Source organism: Hippichthys cyanospilos, chromosome 4, assembly GCF_059441005.1.
Source record: "Hippichthys cyanospilos isolate Australia breed blue-spotted pipefish chromosome 4, RoL_Hcya_1.0, whole genome shotgun sequence".
Lineage (NCBI taxonomy): Eukaryota > Metazoa > Chordata > Actinopteri > Syngnathiformes > Syngnathidae > Hippichthys > Hippichthys cyanospilos.
In genome coordinates, this window is record NC_142372.1 from 26,297,552 (window position 1) to 26,320,713 (window position 23,162).

The 23,162-nt window shown below is 39.3% G+C and overlaps 2 protein-coding genes and 1 pseudogene across 13 annotated transcripts in view; 2 read left to right on the top strand and 1 right to left on the bottom strand.

Moving 5' to 3' along the window:
* LOC148425201 (uncharacterized) overlaps positions 1 to 2,378 on the top strand; it is an 11,528-nt pseudogene extending 9,150 nt beyond the window's left edge. The window contains exon 2 of the transcript XR_015865391.1: positions 1 to 2,378. This exon is cut by the window's left edge and continues 1,099 nt beyond it. The product of XR_015865391.1 is annotated as an uncharacterized LOC148425201 (transcript).
* The window catches only part of LOC148425199 (uncharacterized), a 40,470-nt gene extending 32,739 nt beyond the window's left edge, over positions 1 to 7,731 (bottom strand). Inside the window, exons 1-3 of one of the 2 annotated variants that reach the window (XR_015865404.1) lie at positions 6,546 to 6,860; positions 6,334 to 6,440; positions 4,282 to 4,539 (exon numbers count right to left, since the gene is read on the bottom strand). Coding sequence is in view for 1 of the 2 variants with exons in the window: in XM_088413432.1 (XP_088269558.1) it covers positions 6,546 to 6,693 (148 nt within the window). In the remaining variant the exon portion in view is untranslated. Of the gene's footprint in view, positions 1 to 4,281; positions 4,540 to 6,333; positions 6,441 to 6,545; positions 6,906 to 7,692 lie in introns of those variants that run through there. The other variant, XM_088413432.1, reaches the window with a different exon arrangement.
* LOC148425202 (uncharacterized) overlaps positions 5,773 to 23,162 on the top strand; it is a 102,713-nt gene continuing 85,323 nt past the window's right edge. For all 10 annotated transcript variants that reach the window (XR_015865399.1, XR_015865400.1, XR_015865398.1 and 7 more), the window contains exons 1-2: positions 5,773 to 6,206; positions 7,720 to 8,169. Coding sequence is in view for 3 of the 10 variants with exons in the window: in XM_088413414.1 (XP_088269540.1) it covers positions 6,077 to 6,206; positions 7,720 to 8,169 (580 nt within the window). In the remaining 7 variants the exon portion in view is untranslated. The remainder of the gene's footprint in view (positions 6,207 to 7,719; positions 8,170 to 23,162) is intronic.

The window sequence follows — 23,162 nt, forward strand, 5'->3', positions numbered from 1 at the left end:
TCAAACGTCAGGCATGAATGCACACACAAGAACCCACACTGGTGAGAAACCCTTTGCCTGTTCGCTTTGTGATCAAAGGTTTGCTGCAAGGACAAGCTTGATAGGACATACAAGAAGCCACACTGGTGAGAAACCATTTGCCTGTTTGATTTGTGGCCAAAGATTTTCTCAGAAGTCGGGCCTGACAGTTCACACCAGAATCCACACTGGTGAGAAACCTTTTGCCTGTTCTTTTTGCGATAAAAGATTTACTCAAAAGACGGGCTTGAAAGCACACACAAAAACCCACACTGGTGAGAAACCTTTTGCCTGTCCTGTTTGTGATCAAAGATTTTCTCACGAGGCGAACTTGATAACACACACAAGAAGCCACATTGATGAGAAAGTGTTTGCCTGTTAAGTTTGTGGTCAAAGGTTTTCTTGTAAGACAAGAAGGATAGAACACACGAGAACCCACTCACAATGATGAGAAACCTTTTGTCTGTTCAGGTGTTGTTAAAGACCCCCAATTGTGAATATTAGTGATCAAGGAAGCCAAACATGAACATACAGGAAGGTTGGAGCCAGCTGGAATTGAACTCTGTTCTCTGAACAATGAGGGGTAGGTGCTAACCACTCTGCTAGCAAGTCAAACTAAATTTTTATTTAATGCACAATAATAAAATTCAAATATTAAGCTCATTATTTATTCGGGCTGCACAATTATGTTCAAATCATAATTAAGATTATTCATCATGTTTACTCAAACATGTTTATTGCCATTTTTAAACAAGCAGTATATAAACAAGACTTTGAGGCCTGATACTTAAAATAATAATAATAGATTAAAACAAATAAATATTCACCAAAAACATGGCAGAATAGAACAACACAGCTAATTTACTTGCTGCAGTCAAAATGTAATTATCGCTCATTTCAAACAGAATTTATTCCAATTTTTTTGCCAGTGGGATTTTTCAAAGTGGGTCTCATTTGACAGCTAGCACTGCTCAATGCCATTTCACACTGGTAAGTAATATTTTAGTGTGAGAAAAGCAACGGCTTTTGTCATGCAAACATGTGGGAAACATTGCTCCCTGGGGTAGGATGACCATACTTCAATGGCTTAAGTGATCGTGGCAGCCAGTGTCGTGATCACCATTAAATTCAATTCATGGTGCAGCTCTATTATATATGTTAAAAATTTTCAAATAAATGTGCATTCTATGTTTTGAGAGTGCAAAAGTTGCTACATCACTTGCAGCACATTTTAAGATAAGCATGAGTAGTGAACTTGTACTAAAGAACATTCAGAACTTTGGAGTTAAACAATAACCAAGAATATATTTGTATATAGTTAAGAGGCCAGTTGCACAATAAAGTTTAATCCTTTAAGCGTAAAAATAGAAAAACATGCATAGTGATGACAGTTGACATTATCTCTTTTAATGCCATGAATGAGAAATCTCATCTTTTATAATAGCAATAATAAATAATAAAAATTTTGGTCAAATACATTTTTTTGTGGGTGGTATCTGACAATTAATGAATGTTTACTTAAGAAGCCAATTGAGCAACTGTAGTGATAACTTTGACCATCGGATAGCAGTCTTTTCACACATACAGCCTAAGTATTACCTACATGTAATTTAAAGAACTATGAATCAATTTTTCATGTTACCACTCATATTTCTATCGATATAGTACACAATATTCAGTTAGCCTTGAAAGATGAGTGAAAATGCATCATATACTGGCCCTCTAGAGGTTTCCTTTTATGATAATGCTTGGCACTAAAAGATTTAAGGAGGGGAAACTTGCTATGGGACTTCCCCACAGAAGAAAACACATGCTGGGACTGAAATGAGAAAAAAAAAAGCTGAAAACAAATTCTAAATGTATTCATGAGGATGGGGAAACCCCGCCAACTAATTTAAATAATCGCAAAGGAAGTCGATACCATTATGGGTTGGCCCCTTGTGTGGCTTTAAAAATGAAGAAATAGATATTACAATAGAAAATGGACCTTGTTTACATGCAATTCAAACTCAAAATTTTATATTCTCAAAAGATAATGTTCTTTTATTGTATTTGTTCTATTGTTTACCAAGAATATGTACTGATAGCTCAAATTATACAGCATTAAAGTGAGTATAAACAAACCTGTTCATCCATAAGATTTCTTGCTCATCTTGTTCTTTGTGCATTACAATTGACAGGGAATTTTTCATTCTTGTTTTGAATGTTTCTAACTGTACTTGTGTATTTGTGCTTGAAAATGTGTGTTTCTGAATATGTACATCTTAATTGACATAGAATAAATCCTCATACTAATATTTATCAATTATTCTGCTTTCTGTCTTTGCACTCCTTGATAATAAATGCAATTAAAGATCTTTTTTGTTTGCGTTTTTACTTCAAAAATTCTTCGCCTGGCCCCCACTGCTGTGATATGTTGTTATATACAGGGTTAGGCAAAATGACCTGACATATGTAGGTTTAATAAAAGATAAAGTGAAGAAACAAAAAAGTTTTTATTTTTGTAAAGTATATATAACACTTTTTTTCCATTTAATACCTTTTTGTTTTGTTTTTGTATAGCGCCATTTTTTTTCCCAGTTGATGCCACGAATTGGACTGGTGGACATCACGTTTTCATTGTGGAAACGTTGATCAAAACAAATCTGTCACTGCAAGACAACGAGCGTTCTGTTTGCACTTCAAACTTGGTAGACATGATCCCGTACCGGCTCTTAACACGATCTTGTTATGGGTTACCAGCTTCAGTGCTACTGGATCTGCATTGAAACAAAAATCCAACTGTCGGCCTCGCACTGCCAGAACTCCAGAAAATTTGGCAGCAGTGAGTTTCCGTTCAACAGAATGGCATTATATGGACTTTTTGAAACTTAAACACACTTTTTCGTTTCTTTAGGGTTCTAGAGCAGATCATTTTGCCTGCCCATGTGCGCATATATATATATATATATATATATATATATATATATATAGAGAGAGAGAGAGAGAGAGAGAGAGAGAGAGAGAGAGAGAGAGATGGGTTTTTCAGGACCAAGACAGATTATTTGTAGTTGAGAGCGGCTGATAACACTGGTATACAAAGAAAAAATAAATTTCTCTGGCATGGAATATAATAACAGTTTTAGACTAATTTGAGGGTGCTGAATTCAAATCTGATCTTATATTTTCTCTATCACATTACGTTTTTGCGCTATCGGTATATCCATTTTCATGAATTTCAAGAAAAAATTATCCTTCAGCTATTCGACCAGTTGCCCATAGTGAAGAAATTCCTGTACCAATATTTACTGAGCTTCCAGAAATTGATGACACAGATCTCTGCTCACCTGCTTCTAGTGATGAAGAACACACTACAGATATTTTTCAGCCATGTGATGAAGATTGTGACAAACCAATTGTGTTTACTCAGTCTGCTTTGAATGATTTGGTTAGAGGTCTTTATCTACCAAAAGAGTCTGCTGAACTGTTGGCTTCAAGACTGCAAGAGAATAGAATGTTGAAACCCGGCACAAGTGTCTCATTTTATCGCAACAGAGAAGCAGAACTGCGTAAGTACTTCTGTTCAGATGGCCAGCTTGTCTATTGTATTGATGTAGAAGGACTACTTCTCTTTATGGGACTTCCAGCATATGATTCAAGAGATTGGAGGCTTCTTATTGACAGTTCCAAAAGAAGTTTGAAATGTGTTCTGTTACACAATGGAAATAAGTATGGCTCTGTACCAATAGGTCATTCTGTAAATCTTAAAGAAGAATATAAAAACATCAAGATTGTTCTAGAGAGGTTGCAATATCAGGTTCACGGGTGGTTAATTTGTGTCGATTTGAAAATGGTTAACTTTATTTTAGGTCAGCAAGGAGGGTACACAAAATACCCCTGTTTTCTGTGTTACTGGGACAGTAGAGCTACAGCAGAGCATTGGATGAGAAATGAATGGCCTCAGCGACAGAGTTTGGCATCTGGCGATAAGAATGTCATCAATGACCCTCTAGTGGATAGGAAGAACATTGTAATTCCTCCCTTGCACATTAAACTTGGATTGATGAAGCAGTTCGTCAAAGCTCGATCATAGTGGAGAATGCTTCAGCTATATTTGTTCAACTTTTCCTGGTCTTAGTGAAGAGAAGAAAAAGGCTGGAATATTTGATGGACCTCAAATAAGAACACTTATGAGAGATCCATATTTTATTACATCAATGAATGAGACAGAAGAAAGAGCTTGGAATGCATTTTGTAATGTGGTGCAGAATGTTCTAGGGAATAAGAAAGCAGACAACTATGAAGAGATTGTGGAAAAGCTACTAATGAGCCTGCGAGATCTTGGATGTAGAATGAGTATCAAGGTTCACTATTTATACAGCCATTTGGACAGTTTTCCGGAGAATCTTGGGGATGTGAGCGAGGAACAAGGGGAGCGTTTTCATCAGGACATTAAAACAATGCAAGAACGGTATCAAGGCCGGTGGGACTCACATATGATGGCGGATTATTGCTGGAGCTTGATGAGAGACAACCCAGAAACTACATCAGAGATCAGCCAAGAAAAGAAAGTTCAAATAACTGTTATTTGCCATTCATCTGTGCACCATATATATATATATATATATATATATATATATATATATATATATATATATATATATATATATATATATATATATATATATATATTTTTTTTTTTTTTTTGTTTTCTATTTTCTATTTTAATTATGTCACTATATTTGATTTGCTGTACATGGACTTTGTAATCTTCGTTATTCCTTGATTAAGAACATACAAAATGAAGTACTAAAAATCATGTGTTTTTATCATGAAACCTTCGATGTATAGGCTGATGGGTAATTTTCATCAAAAATTGAAAATTTTATAACTCAAAATCCTGATATGATAGACAAAAACTGAGTACATATTCGTAATCAGCAGCCCAAATTTAGTTAGAATTTGTTTTAAAACCTTTTGACAGAAAAATCGTGTTGACCAGTGTAATTGATATTTTGAGCCGATATTAATTGCAGTAAAAGTGTAAAATTTGGCATAAAAAAATTGAATAACGCAAACACTGAACTTCATTGAAATGCCCAAAGCATGTTTATTGAACCACAAAAATGGAAAATAGTAGGTCCAGACTGTAATTTCAAACGAAAAGCGCATCAATCTCGTTATGAAAACAATTCGCCGAAAATATACCTTAACATCGCTACTCATATGTTTTGAAATATAATAAATTCAAATTTACAATATTCCTGCCTGATAATTCACAGAGGATGCCGTCAATTGCATCAGCATGCTGTTCGATTCAAGTATGCCGTTGCCACAAAATGAGCCAGCTCTTGCTGGGAGAAAGGAAAAAAGACGCCGGTTAAAGTGCACTTGCACAAATTTCATGTCATTGACGAGCGAAATTTAGGCCAACATAAATACAAACGAACTACTTTATTGTTGCTGTTTGTCAATGAACGGAATTATATAATGAGTCTTCAAGAAATTCAAAACATTTGCGACATGACGCCCTATCCTATAAGAACCAAGACTCATTATCTTTAAAGGTAAATAATGTGGTATCTAGCACAGACCACGTCTACAATATAAAATACATTCCCGCTCTTTAAAGAATAACGCCTTTCATACCATAGATCTGTATTGTAGATTCAAAACGTTTTAAAATGAGTCAAATTTTGCTCGTCAGCTATATCAAGTTTGTCCAAGTTCACTTGCCGTACTAGTTTTTTTTTGTTTTGTTTTTAACTAGCTTTTAATTTGCAGCGTTTCTTTTTAACGGGCCTCTTTTCTCCAACAAATCCACACGAAGCGATATTTGTCGCCCTAAATTCCAGCAGAAATTTCCCAAGCATTGCGACTGAATATTGCTACTTTATTGCTGTAAAAAAAAAAAAAAAAATATATATATATATATATCTCTTCGTATGCGGTTCAAATCGGCTCACTGCTCGTCAATGTTTGTCGTAGCTTAGATTGCTAGCGGCTAACAAAGCAGAGGCGTCTTTTGACCTAGCAGCCATCAAGTGCGAGCGCGAAGTGAGGCGAGCGTCGAGTGACAATGTGCGAAAGAAGCAAAGTGAAGTTGAAAGAGGAGCTTTTAGGAGGCCGAGACCAGAGGGAGCGACATGAAGTTGCTCGACCGCTGGACGGGGTTTGCAAGCGGCCTACGCTTGTGTTCAACGCCGCAGGTTTGTCACGTGCTCACTCAACTACTAGAGATGAGAAAACGAAGCCTTCTGTGGCATACATAGTTCACGAAATGTATTGATATTGTGTTGGCAGTTAGCCCTTTGTCACTTCAATGGGACAACTTACTTGCATGTCAAAGGTGGTCTTTTACTGCTCCGCCAATCGTCAGTGCCCCGCCTCCTCTCCGCCATCGTTTGTTCAAGCAAATTGTAATCGTCGGTCTGTCAGTCCAGCTATGTAATTTTACACAAGCTTTTTGGTCAGTGGACACATCTAAAAGGTGTCAAGTAATGGTAGGAAAGAGTCAATTGTCACACTTTTATTACGATCATTCTTACCTTTCACAGCTGCTGAAAGGAGGGTAAAACCCTTGAGATTGTTGATGGGGCAGGCCTCTGCAATGCTTTCATTTTCTGTCTTCTCCTGTGGATTCCATTGGAGTTCCCGCTTCCTGTTGTATCTCCTCAGCATTCTTTTCTCCGTCATTTGCACAATTATTGACAGAAGAGGTCAAGGTGGAAGTGGGACTGCATCAGTGATCAGTTCTGAGCCCCTTCTTGTTAGCTAAGGTGATGGACAGACTGACAGACGAAGTACGATAAGAATCTCCTTACACTATGATGTTTTCAGATGATATTGTGATGTGTAGTGAGAGTAGGCAACAGGTGGAGGAGAAGCTAGAGTGGTGGAGGTTGGCCCTGGAAATGAGAGGAATGAAGGTTAGCCGCAGCAAGACAAGTACAGTATATGTGTGTGAATGAGAAGGGCCCAAGTGGAGAAGTGAAGATACAGGGGGAGGAGATAAAGAAGGTGGAAGATTTTAAGTATTTAGAATCAATGGTCCAGAGCAATGGAGAGTGTTGAAAAGAAGTGAAGAAGCATGTTCAAGCAGGAAGGAACGGGTGGAGAAAAGTGTCAGGTGTGATAGAAGAGTTTCAGCTCAATTGAAAGGAAAGGTGTACAGAACTGTAGTTAGACCAGCCATGTTATTTGGCCTAGAGACAGTGTCGTTGAGAAAAAGACAGAAAGCAGACCTGGAGGTAGCAGAGATGAATATGCTGAGCTTCTCTATGGGAGTGACCAAGATGGATAGGGTCAAAAACTAATAGATTAGAGGGACATCACGTTGGAGTTTTAGGAGATAAAGTCAGAGAGGCCAGACTGAGATGGTTTGAACATGTCCAGAGACCAGACAGTCAGTATGTATGTACATGGATTTTGAATTTAGAATTGCCAGGCAGATCATCAAGAGGAAGACCAAAGAGAAGATTCATAGATGGAGTAAAAGAGGGCATGAAAGTAGTTGGAGTGAAAGAAGAGGATGCAGGAGCCAGGCTTTCATGGAGGCAGTTGAATTTCTGTGGCCACCCCTGAAGGGAAAAAGCTCTAAGGAAAAGAAGACACAATTATTGACAAAAAAGAGAGCAATGAAAGAAGCCTGAATATTAGATACACGAAAGCAAATCTTCGGCAAACTGACTTTACCTGACAAATGTGTTTTGTGTCCTACAGGCATGAGCGAAGAAAATGTCGGTCCCAAGCAGCAAGAGCCAGAGTTGGCTGAGGTGAAACAGGAAGAGACAGAGCAGCTGCAGCGCCCCAACATCAAAGAAGAGGAGCAACTGGCACCATACATGAAAGAGGAGGGAGATTTCACAGAATTGCCAATCACCGCTGTCCATGTGAAGACGGAAGACCAAGAAAAGAAGGAAGGGGCGGAGCCTCCACACAGCAGCTGCAGTAAACACATGACGAAGGATATTGATGGTGTGCAAGCAGATGGCTGGTTAGCTCCAATGTCAGATGGTGACGACACAACATCACATTCTGATGGTGATGTTGATGAAGAGCAGAAAGGTGGGGTGAAACCTCAGACTGACAGCAAACGTTGGAAATGTTCTCAGTGTGGAAAAACGTTCAGCTGCAAGTCCCATTTGAAAAGACACATGGTGGGCCACACTGGTGAGAAACCTTTTGCTTGTCTTGTTTGTGGTAAAAAATATTGTCAAAAAGAACACTTGAGACGCCACACACAAAGCCACACTGGTGAAAAACCTTTTGCCTGTTCTGTTTGTGGCCAAAGATTTGCTAGAAACGGAACTTTGAGACGACACAAAATAACCCACACCGGTGAAAAACATTTTGCCTGTTTTTTTTGCGCTCAAACATTTTATACAACGCAAACACTAAATTTACACACAAGAACTCATACTGGTGAAAAACCATTTGCCTGTTTGATTTGTGGTTTAAACTTTTCTAGAAAAGATCAACTAAAAGTACACACAAGAACCCACACTGGCGAGAAACCATTTGTCTGTACAATTTGTGGTCAGAGATTTCCTAATAAGAGAAACTTAAGAGTACACACACAAACCCACACTGGTGAGAAACCCTTTGCCTGCTCTAATTGTGATAAAAGCTTTTCTACTAAGGGAAGTTTAATAGAGCACACAAGAACCCACACTGGTGAGAAACCCTTTGCCTGTTTGCTTTGTGGTAAACGTTTTTCTAATAAGGGAAACATGATAGCACACAAAAGAACCCACACTGGGGAAAAACCTTTTGCTTGTTTGATTTGTGGTAGAAGATTTGTTCAAAATGCTCACTTGAGACTACACGCACAAACGCACAGTGGCGAGAAGCCTTTTGCCTGTTCAGATTGCGGTCAAAAATTTTCTCAAAAGACGAGCATGACGGCACACTCAAGAATCCACACTGGTGAGAAACCTTTTGCCTGTTCCATTTGTTCTAAAAGATTTATTCAAAGCGCACAATTAAAAGCACACATTCGAACCCACACTGGTGAGAAACCGTTTGCCTGTTCGGATTGTGGTCAAAGATTTTCCAAGAAGGTAAACCTGAGAGTTCACACAAGAAGCCACACTGGTAAGACACCCTTTGCCTGTTCCGATTGTGGTCAAACATTTTCTTGTAAGACGAGAATGATGGAACACACGAGAAGCCACGCCGGTGAGAAACCTTTGGCCTGTTCGCAATGTGGCCAAAGATTTTCTTATAAGAAATGCTTGATGAGACACACAAGAAGCCACACTGGTGAGAAACCTTTGGCCTGTTCAGATTGTGGCCAAAGATTTTTTTATAAGAAATGCTTGATGAGACACACAAGAAGCCACACTGGTGAGAAACCTTTTGCCTGTTCGCTTTGTGATCAAAGTTTCCCAAATTCCTCTGTAGAAAGTAGGCACAAGTGTTCTGTTGAGAATAGCAGCAATCACAGAACCAAAAAATGATGTCTTTCAGATTTTAAGAAAGCACATCTGTCTTGTGCACGCCTACTATTGAAATGATGAATCGACTTGTCATGTTACTTGTGTATATGTTTCTTTGTATATTTGCCATTGTGTTAATAATGGCTACAGAATTATTTAGATGATGGCCATAATCTGTGAATGTTCTTGAAAAAGCAATGTTCTTTTACTTTGTTAATATTGAAGGTTTTTACAGTGACACAGATTGTTACTAGCGATGGGCGACATCTATACCAGGCACCGATACCTTGCACCGATGACTGATACCAGTATGGGTTGTTCTCTTTTGGAGCTCTTGACATAAAGAATTAGATATTACAACAGAAAAAGCCCTTTTGTTTTTATGCAATTTTACGCCCTCGGTGTCCGGGGATTTTTCACTAGATTGACCTCATTATCCACCCAACTTGGGCTGACTTTGAAAGGCTCACTAATATAAATATATATTTACTTTCAACCCCTCATAATGTTCAGTGGCATCAGCCCTATCCATAAATATTAACAAAAAGCTTGGGGGTGGGGGGCTATGCCCCCTTTATGTACAAAAATTGTAAAAATGTGATTACAGTGATCCCTCGTTTATCGCAGCGGTTACGTTACTAAAATAACACGCGATAAGTGAAATCTGTGACGTAGTCAGTTTTTTTTGTTTTTTTTTTATAATGCAATACTGCACTATGGAATAAAACCAAAAATCAAAACCGGTTTTAAAGCCCAAAATTTGTTTAAAACAATAATTTTAATATAGTAATACAAGGTTGGAAACATTGTCACTCGCGTGTTTCACAGTCCCAGCTGTGCCTCTTCGTCCTGAGTCCGCTCCTCTTTAGTGTCTCTTTCTGCTGAAGGTGCAGGAGTCTTTCTTCAAGAGAAGAACATTGTTATGGGTAGTTGCTGGCGCTCTTTCTTTTTCTGAGCAATACGATTTTTATAAACGGATATGCCTGGACATTGAATTAAAGTGAAGCCTCTTATATCATAACAATACACTTGAAATTTCAATGTATTACAAAAGAAATCTAGGCAAAGGTCAGATTTCCAAAGCTGCATTTCTCCGTTGCTCTCTATGTAGGCACACAGACGTGTGCGTTTGTTCTTGGCACGCCTACGAGTCAAGTGATCGGCTCCCAGAGACCGAGCTGTCAATCGGTGTTCTTACTAGCACGTTCGTAAAGTGTGCGTTTGTGTTGAGTTGAGCGCACGCGGGCGGAGAGACACAGGAGAGAAGAAAGCAAGCTTTTGGATCCTCTTACCTTTTCTAATAAATTGACAAGTGAAAAACCAATACAGAACAGCATCAATATTTTATTTCTAGACAAGAGTAAAGCCCCTGAGTCAATCAGGATTCACAGCACAATGCACTGTAAAAATAATTCCACATTGTAAAAAATCCGTGAAGCAGCGAAGCTGTGAAAGATGAACCACGATATAGCGAGGGATCACTGTATAGCAAAAGTAACTAAGCTGTATATTTTACATTCATGCAGTTGAAATATTTATTGTATCATAATTCGTGTATTATGACTTTTGAAGACTGTTGCATAATGGGAGTCACGGCTAAGCCAATCATCGAATTCATTGAAAGGCTTGCAAATGTCATAAGTTGGTCGTGAGTGCCATCTGGTGGTTTTCCCTTCCCGTCCCTTCCCATCCCATCCCATCCCATCCCATCCCATCCCATCCCGAGCCCCACCTCCAGGCCCGACTCCAGATGGGGGCCCCGGTGACCCGTGTCCGGGCGGGGAAAACTGGACTCCATTTATTCTACTCGTCATTAAGGGTCGATGGACCATGCTTAATCTGGTCCCTCACCTTGGACCTGTTTGTCATGGGTGACCCTGGCTGGGGCATAAAACCCCAGGCAACTAGGCTCCTAGGATTATTGGGACGCGTAAAGCCCTCCACCACCATAAGGTGACGGCCCACAGAGGGGTGTCGGTTCTGGGGTGTTAACACAAAAAATTCTCATTTGCCCTGTTCGCGAGTTGCTGTTGTAAGGATTAAGGCATAATTCAGGGGAAATGCCTGATCAAACATGGGGCTTTCAATATGTCCAAAATTGACAATACAGTCGGCCCCCGGTTTACAAACACCCTTTTTTACGAACATTTCGACTTAGGAGCGTGGACCACGGAGTTTTTTGTCCCCCACTTACGCACAAACCTTCCGTCTTACGAACAATCGACATGCCGGCCATTGTATTAATACATTTATTTTAGCTTTGCTACGTCAACTAATTCAGAAGTTGACACTCATCACGGCAACGTTGAACGCTATTTCTCACAATGTCATACTCACTGTCTCAGTCACGGACTCAGTCACGGAGATGCTATTGGCCGGCGTCATGTCAATCACAGAAATGCCGATATGCTATTGGCCGAACGCCTTTATCTAGCTTGATGGCACAGCTGGTCGGGACGGAAGGAAGGAGAGAAAATGAGTGAAAAACGGAAGGAAGGAATATTGTGAAGACTTTGCAAACTTTATCTTTAGACATGGCTTCTAAAATTGCAAGTGGCGGTAAAGGAAGAAGTAAGAGGATGATGACAATAGAAACCAAGCAGGAGATAATAAAAAAATACAAAGGAAGCGCACACATAGTTAAACTTGCTCGTGAGTATTGACGGAACCGCTCGGCAATCTTCTAAGGGCAAGACTTTTCTTGCCGGGGGACGGACCTCGCTCGACAACAAAATGGAGAGGCTTCTTCTATTATGGATTAAAGAGAAGGAAATCGCCGGTGATATGTTTTAGTTTGAGAAAAGTTCTTGTTTAAGAAAATAAATCAATACATTCTGCGGGTTGGTCTCTGCTCACCTCCTTCTCCACTCAGCTCAAGTCACGTCGCTCCAGAGAAGAATGTCATTTATCCTTTGCATATACAAGTTAAATAAATTAACTAGACAGTAGATTATGTTACTAGTTTTAGGTATTTGTGTAAATTCGTGATGCATTTAACTATGATTTCACTACGCGTTGCCAGTCGATGTAAACGTTCAATTGACCTCGCTTTACTTCATCAACGAAATCATCTGCTCACGCTTGACACGGTAACGTTGATATGCTATTGCTCTTACAATGTCACAGTCACTGTTTCAGTCAAGGTGTCAGTCACAGAAATGCCGATATGCTATTGGTCGAACGCCTTCATCTAGCTTGATGGCACAGCTGGTCGGGACGGAAGGAAGGAGAGAAAATCAGTCAAAAACGGAAGGAAGGAATGTTGTTAAGACTTTGCAAACTTTATCTGTTAGACATGGCTTCTAAAATTGCTAGTGGCGGTAAAGGAAGAAGTAAGAGGATGATGACAATAGAAACCAAGCAGGAGATAATAAAAAAATACAAAGGAAGCGCACGCATAGTTAACCTTGCTCGTGAGTATTGACGGAACCACTCGGCAATCTTCTAAGGGCAAGACTTCCGTCCCGGGGGACGGACCTCGATCGACAACAAAATTGAGAGGCTTCTTCTATTATGGATTAAAGAGAAGGAACTCGCCGGTGATATGTTCTAGTTTGAGAAAAGTTCCCGTTTAAGAAAATAAAATAAATTCTGCGGGTTGGTCTCTGCTCCCCTCCGCCTCCACCCAGCTCAAGTCACGTCGCCCCAAAGGTAAATGTGATTTTTCCTTTGTATATGTTATTTAATTTAACTGTACAGTAGATTGTTATTTTTTTTTAATATGTGTATAAAGTCGTGATGTTTTTACCAAAGGTTTTTGCATGCGTTGCACGCATTCACTAATTAACATAGGTTTGGATTGCCCGTCATACGAGCAGTTCAAGTTACGAGCGTAGCCGCTGAACGGATTAAGTTCGTAACACGGGGGCCCACTGTATTTCCAATTTTGAGTGGCAGTAAATGAACCCAAAATGGACTAAATATGACACATGTAGGGTGTATTGCTGGACCTCCCATTTGCAAAAATTTAGAAGGGACGGCAGAGATAGATAGATAGATAGATAGATACTTTATTCATCCCCGTAGGGAAATTCACATTTCCAGCAGTATCCTCAAGTCGAGATATAAAATATGAGAAATAAAATACACAAGATACACATAAGTCCAGTACAGAAGTATACTTAAGGTGCTTGTTAACAGTGTAAACAGAATAGTGTGAATCGTTGGAGTCTAGTGCAAGTATAATTAAGGTGCTTGTATAAAGTGAATAGTGCAGTGCGGAGTATGAGGTTTAGAGTTTAATGTGAGCTTTTACTGCCCCGGGTGGAGTTGAAGAGCCTCATGGCATGGGGGAGGAATGATCTCCTCAGCCTGTCCGTGGAGCAGGACAGTGACAGCAATCTGTCACTGAAGCAGCTCCTCTGTCTGTAGATGATGCTATGTAGTGGATGTGTTGGATTGACATGATTGGCAGAGAGGCATAATGTAAGCCGACACGTTTTAACAATCTACATGTATGCAATATTTTAGCCTCATAGTGTTTTTAGTATGCATTCCCTTTGATATCACACATCAAAAAGCCAGAGCTGACTCAAAATCTTCCCCAGGGGTTAAGGGAAAGTTCTATATTTGTACAAATAGGTTTTTCATGAAAAAAATTGTCATTGTTTGGGAAAATTCAATGTATCAAAAGTACTAATCTTATTGATATTTGTATTCTTCTACTTTCTTGTGTTTGCTGTATTTCATATTCCAAGTGTATGTACTGATTGCTCAATATATACAGCATTAAACTGAGTATGAACAAACCTTTATATGTAAGATCTCTTGTTCCTTCTGTTCTTTGTGCATTACCATAGGAAAGGGCATTTTTTCAAAACAATTCAAGTTTTTTTGTTCCTTGCACTGTAAATGAAAAGAAATGTCTTTCACTCTTGATTCAAATTACTGAATTACTTACTGAAAAATAATTCAACTATCTTGGATGTTTATCTGCTGTATTGGTGCATAATTTTAGGACAAACTGCAATCAGCCTGCAGTCAAAGTGACAATACAGTTAAACGGAAGTTAAACGGAAGCAGCCGTGTTAGCTGAATATCCGCGAAATAGCGCCCCCAAAAAAAACCCTAACCCTAACCCAAACATTCCATGTTTTGCCCATAGATTAAATATAGTGGCAAAGAGGGCACTTGAGGCAGCACCAGAACTGTCAGAGATCCGCTTGAGAGCAAGAAATGTTGTAGCATTCTTTAAAACAAGCACAAGGGCCAAAGAGAAACTGACTGAATTCCAGTTACAACTAGAGCTGCAAGCAGCTATAAAGGGGCCCTCGCAGACCTGTGCACGTTGGGGTATGAACAGGTCGGGGTATGAACAAGGACTATGAATGATGAAAAATTTGTTGTAGATCACTTCAGTGCAGGACTATTACCAAATATGTAAAATTTAGACAAGGTGGGACAATGTGTGTGGAGTTACTGCAGCTTTTATTGTTCCAATTTTGTGACTTTCAATGCCATATAGGACACACCCACTGTCGAAACATTGTACTCATATGTGGGGGGCATAAGGCATGGCCACTGGCTTTTCAGAAAACATTTTAAGGATATAACTTTAAGGGGCTCAGCAGAGTACATAAAAACATTAAGGATTTGCTATTTTTTTTGCTGCCACTAGGTGGCGCTCGTACTATGATAAAAAATAGGCTTGTAGGTGTGTTTCACATTGGACTCCCATCCCATATACGAAGTTTTAAAAATATCAGATCATCTAGGTCCAACTACAGCAACTTTTACCGTTTTCGCGAGACATCGGATTTTGAGTTGGCATAGAGGCCACGCCCTTTATTGAAAAGTCATAAAAGTTGAGAACCTTAATGTTCCAATATGTCATAGCTTTTCTGACCATTTTTGAGTTCATTTAGTCAAACAGGCATTTCACAGTACATAAAAGTATAAAAAATGAGACTTTTGTCCGCCACTGGGTGGCGCTGTAAATGATTTGAAAGTTTATCACATAGCTGTATTATTGCATGACTTTTAAAGTCCCAGGAAAGTTTCAGATGGTTTGAAGCTGTCATAGCTGAGTTATTAATATTTTTGTCACTCTTGGCGAAAGAAGTATTAAACATAATTTGAAGCTCCGCCCCCATCTTTTATGTCAAGAGATCTTCACGATATTTGGACTATGTGTGCCCCTCAGTTGGATAATGATTCATGCCAAAGTTGAAGGTAATGGGGTGAATCGTTTAAGAGAAAAAGGCACTAGTTTGAGACCAGCTAATGTCTAAGAATGGGACAAAACTGCACATTAAAAAAATTCATAACAATTTTCTGTACATCCTAGCACATCACTTCTATTGACTTTTTTGTAGGTCTTACAGTCCTTCATTTGCCTACAAAGTTTCATAGCTGTAGGTCAAACCAAACAGGATTGACTGTAATCTTTCGACTAATGACATTTTTTGCAGCCACTAGGTGGCGCTAGCTTTAAACTGGAATATATTTTTGTCAATATGTTCAGGGGAATATTTTTATCCAATGTGTGAAATTGTGAGAAGATCAGATCATCTGGGTCAAATTACAGCAACTTTTACTGGACAGATAAAGCTTCTGAATGAAAATGGTCATAGAGGCCACGCCCGTTATCGAAACTTCGTAAAATTTGGTGGAGGTCAGCAGGGCTATTTAGAGGCTTTTCAGACTTATTTTCAGCGATATTACTTCAAAGGGCTCAGCTAAACACATAAAAACGTTTAAAAAATGCTATATTTTTGGCTGCCACTAGGTGGCGCTCGCACTATAACAAAAAATACGTTGATAGGTGTATTCCGCATAGGAAACCCATCAAATATATGAAGTTTAGAAAAGATAAGACCATCTGGGACCAAACACAGCAACTTTGTTTGTTTTGGCCAGACATCAGACTGACATTTTTGTTTGCCACTAGATGGCCTTATAAGCAATTGAAGATTTTTTTAAACACTTGTGTTAAGGGCTTAAGTCTTCATGTGTATTGTGAAGTTTCAGATTTTTCTAAGCTTGTAAAGCTGAGTTATAAAGGTTTGTTTCACATGTGGCAAAGTAATCATCAAAGGCATAATATGAAGCCCCGCCCCCAACATATTTGATGGCGGATCATCACAAAAATTTGAACAATTGTGCCTCACAGTCAGATAAAACATCACAGCAAATTTGAAGTCGATCGGGTCAAGCGTTTGGGAGAAAAAAGGAGCAGTTCGGGACCTGCAAATGAGCAAAAACGGGCCAAAAGTGCACATTCAAAAATTCATAACTCTCTTTCTGTACATCTGAGCATATGGCTCGCGCTGACTTTTTTGTAGGGCTCGAGGTCCTACATAAGGCTACAAATTTTTGGAGCTCTAGGTCAAACGGGCCGGGAGTGAGAGGCTATTTTCCACTCATAAGGCCATTTTGGGGCCAATTACAGCCACTTTTTTCGTTTTGGCGAGTCATCTGACTTTGAGGTGGCGTGCAGACTCTGCCCATTATCGAAAAGTCGTAAAATTTTAAAACCTTAATATTCCATGTCTTATTGATATTCTGACCAATTTTCATTTGTTTTACTCAAACAGACTGAGCACAATACATGAAAGTGTAAAAAATGACATTTTAATTAACCACTAGGCGGCGCTAGTAGGTATTTAAAAAAACTTTTTTTAAAGGTGTTAAAGACATAAGTTTCCATGTGTCTATGAAGTTTTAGATTTTTTTAAGCTAGTACATCAAAGTTATTAAGGTTTTTGTCCCTCTTGGCGAAGGAAAAATTGAACACATAATTTGAAGCCACGCCCCTATCATATATGTCAGCGGATCTGCACCAAATTTTGCCCACTTGTGCCCCTATGTGTGAATATGGACCACAGCAAATTTGAAGGCGATTGAGTAAAGCGTTTAGGAGAAACAAGGAGCAGTTTGGGACCTGCAAACGTGCAAAAATGGGCCGAAAATGCACATTCAAAAATTCATAACTCTTTTTCTGTACATCTGAGCACATGGCTCACGCTGACTTTTTTGTAGGTCTCTAGGTCCTACATATGCCTAAAAATTTTCGTAGCTCTAGGTCAAACGGGCCGGGACCAGGTGCACTTTTTCGACCTTAGGTGGCGCTGCAGAGCCATTTTTTTTGCATTTTTTTGGGAAACACAAAAATATCCAATTTTTCACCGGGCCCGACAAATGTGCAAATTTTGGTGACTTTTCGTGCATGTTTAGGCCCTCAAAAATGGAAAAGCGCTGCACAGTAAATAATAATAATAACTAGAGCTGCAAGCAGCTATAAAGGGCCCTCGCAGACCTGTGCACGTTGGGGTATGAACAGGTCGGGGTATGAACAAGGACTATGAATGATGAAAAAGTAGTTGTAGATCACTTCAGTGCAGGACTATTACCAAATATGTAAAAATTAGACACGGTGGGACAATGTGTGTGGAGTTACTGCAGCTTTTATTGTTCCAATTTTGTGACTTTCGATGCCATATAGGCCACACCCACTGTGGAGACATTGTACTGATTTGTGGAGGGCATAAGGCATGGCCACTGGCTTTTCAGAAAACATTTAAGGGATATCACTTCAAGGGGCTCAGCAGAGTACATAAAAACATTAAGGATTTGCTATATTTTTTGCTGCCACTAGGTGGTGCTCGAAGCTCCGCCCCCATCTTTTATATCAAGAGATCTTCACGATATTTGGACTATGTGTGCCCCTCAGTTGGATAATGATTCATGCCAAAGTTGAAGGTAATGGGGTGAATCGTTTAAGAGAAAAAGGCACTAGTTTGAGACCAGCTAATGTCTAAGAATGGGACAAAACTGCACATTAAAAAAATGCATAACAATTTTTCTGTACATCCTAGCACATCACTTCTATTGACTTTTTTGTAGGCCTTGCAGTCCTTCATTTGCCTACAAATTTTCATAGCTGTAGGTCAAACCAAACAGGATTGACTGTAATCTTTCGACTAATGACATTTTTTGCAGCCACTAGGTGGCGCTAGCTTTAAACTGGAATATATTTTTGTCGATATGTTCAGGAGAATATTTTCATCCAATGTGTGAAATTGTGAGAAGATCAGATCATCTGGGTCAAATTACAGCAACTTTTACTGGACAGATAAAGTTTCAGAATGAAAATGGTCGTAGAGGCCACGCCCATTATCGAAACTTCGTAAAATTTGGTGGAGGTCAGCAAGGCTGTCTAGAGGCTTTTCAGACTTAATTTCAGCGATATTACTTCAAAGGGCTCAGCTAAACACATAAAAACGTTTAAAAAATGCTATATTTTTGGCTGCCACTAGGTGGCGCTCGCACTATAACAAAAAATACGTTGATAGGTGTATTCCGCATTGGAAACCCATCAAATATATGAAGTTTAGACAAGATAAGACCATCTGGGACCAAACACAGCAACTTTGTTCGTTTTGGCGAGACATCAGACTGACATTTTTGTTTGCCACTAGATGGCCTTATAAGCAATTGAAGATTTTTTTAAACACTTGTGTTAAGGGCTTGAGTCTCCATGTGTCTGTGAAGTTTCAGATTTTTCTAAGCTTGTAAAGCTGAGTTATAAAGGTTTGTTTCACATGTGGCAAAGTAATCATCAAAGGCTTACTGTAAAGCTCCGCCCCCAACATATTTGATGGCGGATCATCACAAAAATTTGAACAATTGTGCCTCACAGTCAGATAAAACATCACAGCAAATTTGAAGTCGATCGGGTCAAGCGTTTGGGAGAAAAAAGGAGCAGTTCGGGACCTGCAAATGAGCAAAAACGGGCCAAAAGTGCACATTCAAAAATTCATAACTCTCTTTCTGTACATCAGAGCACATGGCTCGCGCTGACTTTTTTGTAGGGCTCGAGGTCCTACATAAGGCTACAAATTTCTGGAGCTCTAGGTCAAACGGGCCGGGAGTGAGAGGCTATTTTCCACTCATAAGGCCATTTTGGGGCCAATTACAGCCACTTTTTTCGTTTTGGCGAGTCATCTGACTTTGAGGTGGCGTGCAGACTACGCCCATTATCGAAAAGTCGTAAAATTTTATAACCTTAATATTCCATGTCTTAATGATATTCTGACCAATTTTCATTTGTTTTACTCAAACAGACTGAGCACCATACATGAAAGTGTAAAAAATGACATTTTAATCAACCACTAGGCGGCGCTAGTAGGTATTTAAAAAAACTTTTTTTAAAGGTGTTAAAGACATAAGTTTCCATGTGTCTATGAAGTTTTAGATTTTTTTAAGCTAGTACATCAAAGTTATTAAGGTTTTTGTCCCTCTTGGCGAAGGAAAAATTGAACACATAATTTGAAGCCACGCCCCTATCATATATGTCAGCGGATCTGCACGAAATTTTGCCCACTTGTGCCCCTATGTGTGAATATGGACCACAGCAAATTTGAAGGCGATTGAGTAAAGCGTTTAGGAGAAACAAGGAGCAGTTTGGGACCTGCAAACGTGCAAAAATGGTCCAAAAATGCACATTCAAAAATTCATAACTCTTTTTCTGTACATCTGAGCACATGGCTCGCGCTGACTTTTTTGTAGGTCTCTAGGTCCTACATATGCCTAAAAATTTTCGTAGCTCTAGGTCAAACGGGCCGGGACCAGGTGCACTTTTTCAACCTTAGGTGGCGCTGCAGAGCCATTTTTTTTGCAATCTTTTGGAAAACACAAAAATATCCAATTTTTCACCGGGCCCGACAAATGTGCAAATTTTGGTGACTTTTCGTGCATGTTTAGGCCCTCAAAAATGGAAAAGCGCTGCACAGTAAATAATAATAATAATAATAATAATAATAATAATAATAATAATAAGAATAATAATCTGGAGAAAAACAAGAGGGCTCTCGCAGCGGTAGCTGCTCGGGCCCTAATTAGAACTAGAGCTGCAAGCAGCTATAAAGGGCCCTCGCAGACCTGTGCACGTTGGGGTATGAACAGGTCGGGGTATGAACAAGGAGTATGAACGATGAAAACTTAGTTGTAGATGACTTCAGTGCAGGACTCTTACCAAATATGTAAAATTTAGACAAGGTGGGACAATGTGGGTGGAGTTACTGCAGCTGCTATTGTTCCAGTTTTGTGACTTTCAATGCCATATAGGCCACAGCCACTGTCGAAACATCGTACTGATTTGTGGAGGGCATAAGGCATGGCCACTGGCTTTTCAGAAAACATTTAAGGGATATCACTTCAAGGGGCTCAGCAGAGTACATAAAAACATTAAGGATTTGCTATATTTTTTGCTGCCACTAGGTGGCGCTCGTACTATGATAAAAAATAGGCTTGTAGGTGTGTTTCACATTGGACTCCCATCCCATATACGAAGTTTTAAAAATACCAGATCGTCTAGGTCCAATTACAGCAACTTTTATCGTTTTCGCGAGACATCGGATTTTGAGTTGGCATAGAGGCCACGCCCTTTATTGAAAAGTCATAAAAGTTGAGAACCTTAATGTTCCAATGTGTCATAGCTTTTCTGACCATTTTTGAGTTCTTTTAGTCAAACAGGCATTTCACAGTACATAAAAGTATAAAAAATTAGATATTTGTCCGCCACTGGGTGGCGCTGTAAATGATTTGAAAGTTTATGACATAGCTGTATTATTGCATTACTTTCAAAGGCCCAGGAAAGTTTCAGATGGTTTGAAGCTGTCATAGCTGAGTTATTAAGATTTTTGTCACTCTTGGCAAAGGAAGTATTAAACATAATTTGAAGCTCCGCCCCCATCTTTTATGTCAAGAGATCTTCATGATATTTGGCCTATGTGTGCCCCTCAGTTGGATAATGATTCATGCCAAAGTTGAAGGTAATGGGGTGAATCGTTTAAGAGAAAAAGGCACTAGTTTGAGACCAGCTAATGTCTAAGAATGGGACAAAACTGCACATTAAAAAAATTCATAACAATTTTTCTGTAAATCCTAGCACATCACTTCTATTGACTTTTTTGTAGGCCTTGCAGTCCTTCATTTGCCTACAAATTTTCATAGCTGTAGGTCAAACCAAACAGGATTGACTGTAATCTTTCGACTAATGACATTTTTTGCAGCCACTAGGTGGCGCTAGCTTTAAACTGGAATATATTTTTGTCGATATGTTCAGGAGAATATTTTCATCCAATGTGTGAAATTGTAAGAAGATCAGATCATCTGGGTTAAATTACAGCAACTTTTACTGGACAGATAAAGTTTCGGAATGAAAATGGTCGTAGAGGCCACGCCCATTATCGAAACTTCGTAAAATTTGGTGGAGGTCAGCAAGGCTGTCTAGAGGCTTTTCAGACTTAATTTCAGCGATATTACTTCAAAGGGCTCAGCTAAACACATAAAAACGTTTAAAAAATGCTATATTTTTGGCTGCCACTAGGTGGCGCTCGCACTATAACAAAAAATACGTTGATAGGTGTATTCCGCATTGAAAACCCATCAAATATATGAAGTTTAGACAAGATAAGACCATCTGGGACCAAACACAGCAACTTTTTTCGTTTTGGCGAGACATCAGACTGACATTTTTGTTTGCCACTAGATGGCCTTATAAGCAATTGAAGATTTATGTAAACACATGTGTTAAGGGCTTGAGTCTCCATGTGTCTGTGAAGTTTCAGATTTTTCTAAGCTTGTAAAGCTGAGTTATAAAGGTTTGTTTCACATGTGGCAAAGTAATCATCAAAGGCATAATATGAAGCCCCGCCCCCAACATATTTGATGGCGGATCATCACAAAAATTTGAACAATTGTGCCTCACAGTCAGATAAAACATCACAGCAAATTTGAAGTCGATCGGGTCAAGCGTTTGGGAGAAAAAAGGAGCTGTTCGGGACCTGCAAATGAGCAAAAACGGGCCAAAAGTGCACATTCAAAAATTCATAACTCTCTTTTTGTACATCTGAGCACATGGCTCGCGCTGACTTTTTTGTAGGGCTCGAGGTCCTACATAAGGCTACAAATTTTTGGAGCTCTAGGTCAAACGGGCCGGGAGTGAGAGGCTATTTTCCACTCATAAGGCCATTTTGGGGCCAATTACAGCCACTTTTTTCGTTTTGGCGAGTCATCTGACTTTGAGGTGGCGTGCAGACTACGCCCATTATCGAAAAGGCGTAAAATTTTAAAAACCTAATATTCCATGTCTTAATGATATTCTGACCAATTTTCATTTGTTTTACTCAAACAGACTGAGCACAATACATGAAAGTGTAAAAAATGACATTTTAATCAACCACTAGGCGGCGCTAGTAGGTATTTAAAAAAACTTTTTTTAAAGGTGTTAAAGACATAAGTTTCCATGTGCCTATGATGTTTTAGATTTTTTTAAGCTAGTATATCAAAGTTATTAAGGTTTATGTCTCTCTCGGCGAAGGAAAAATTGAACATATAATTTGAAGCCACGCCCCTATCATATATGTCAGCGGATCTGCACCAAATTTTGCCCACTTGTGCCCCTATGTGTGAATATGGACCACAGCAAATTTGAAAGCGATTGAGTAAAGCGTTTAGGAGAAACAAGGAGCAGTTTGGGACCTGCAAACGTGCAAAAATGGGCCAAAAATGCACATTCAAAAATTCATAACTCTTTTTTTGTACATCTGAGCACATGGCTCGCGCTGACTTTTTTGTAGGTCTCTAGGTCCTACATATGCCAAAAAATTTTCGTAGCTCTAGGTCAAACGGGCCGGGACCAGGTGCACTTTTTCGTTCTTAGGTGGCGCTGCAGAGCCATTTTTTTTGCATTGTTTTGGGAAACACAAAAATATCCAATTT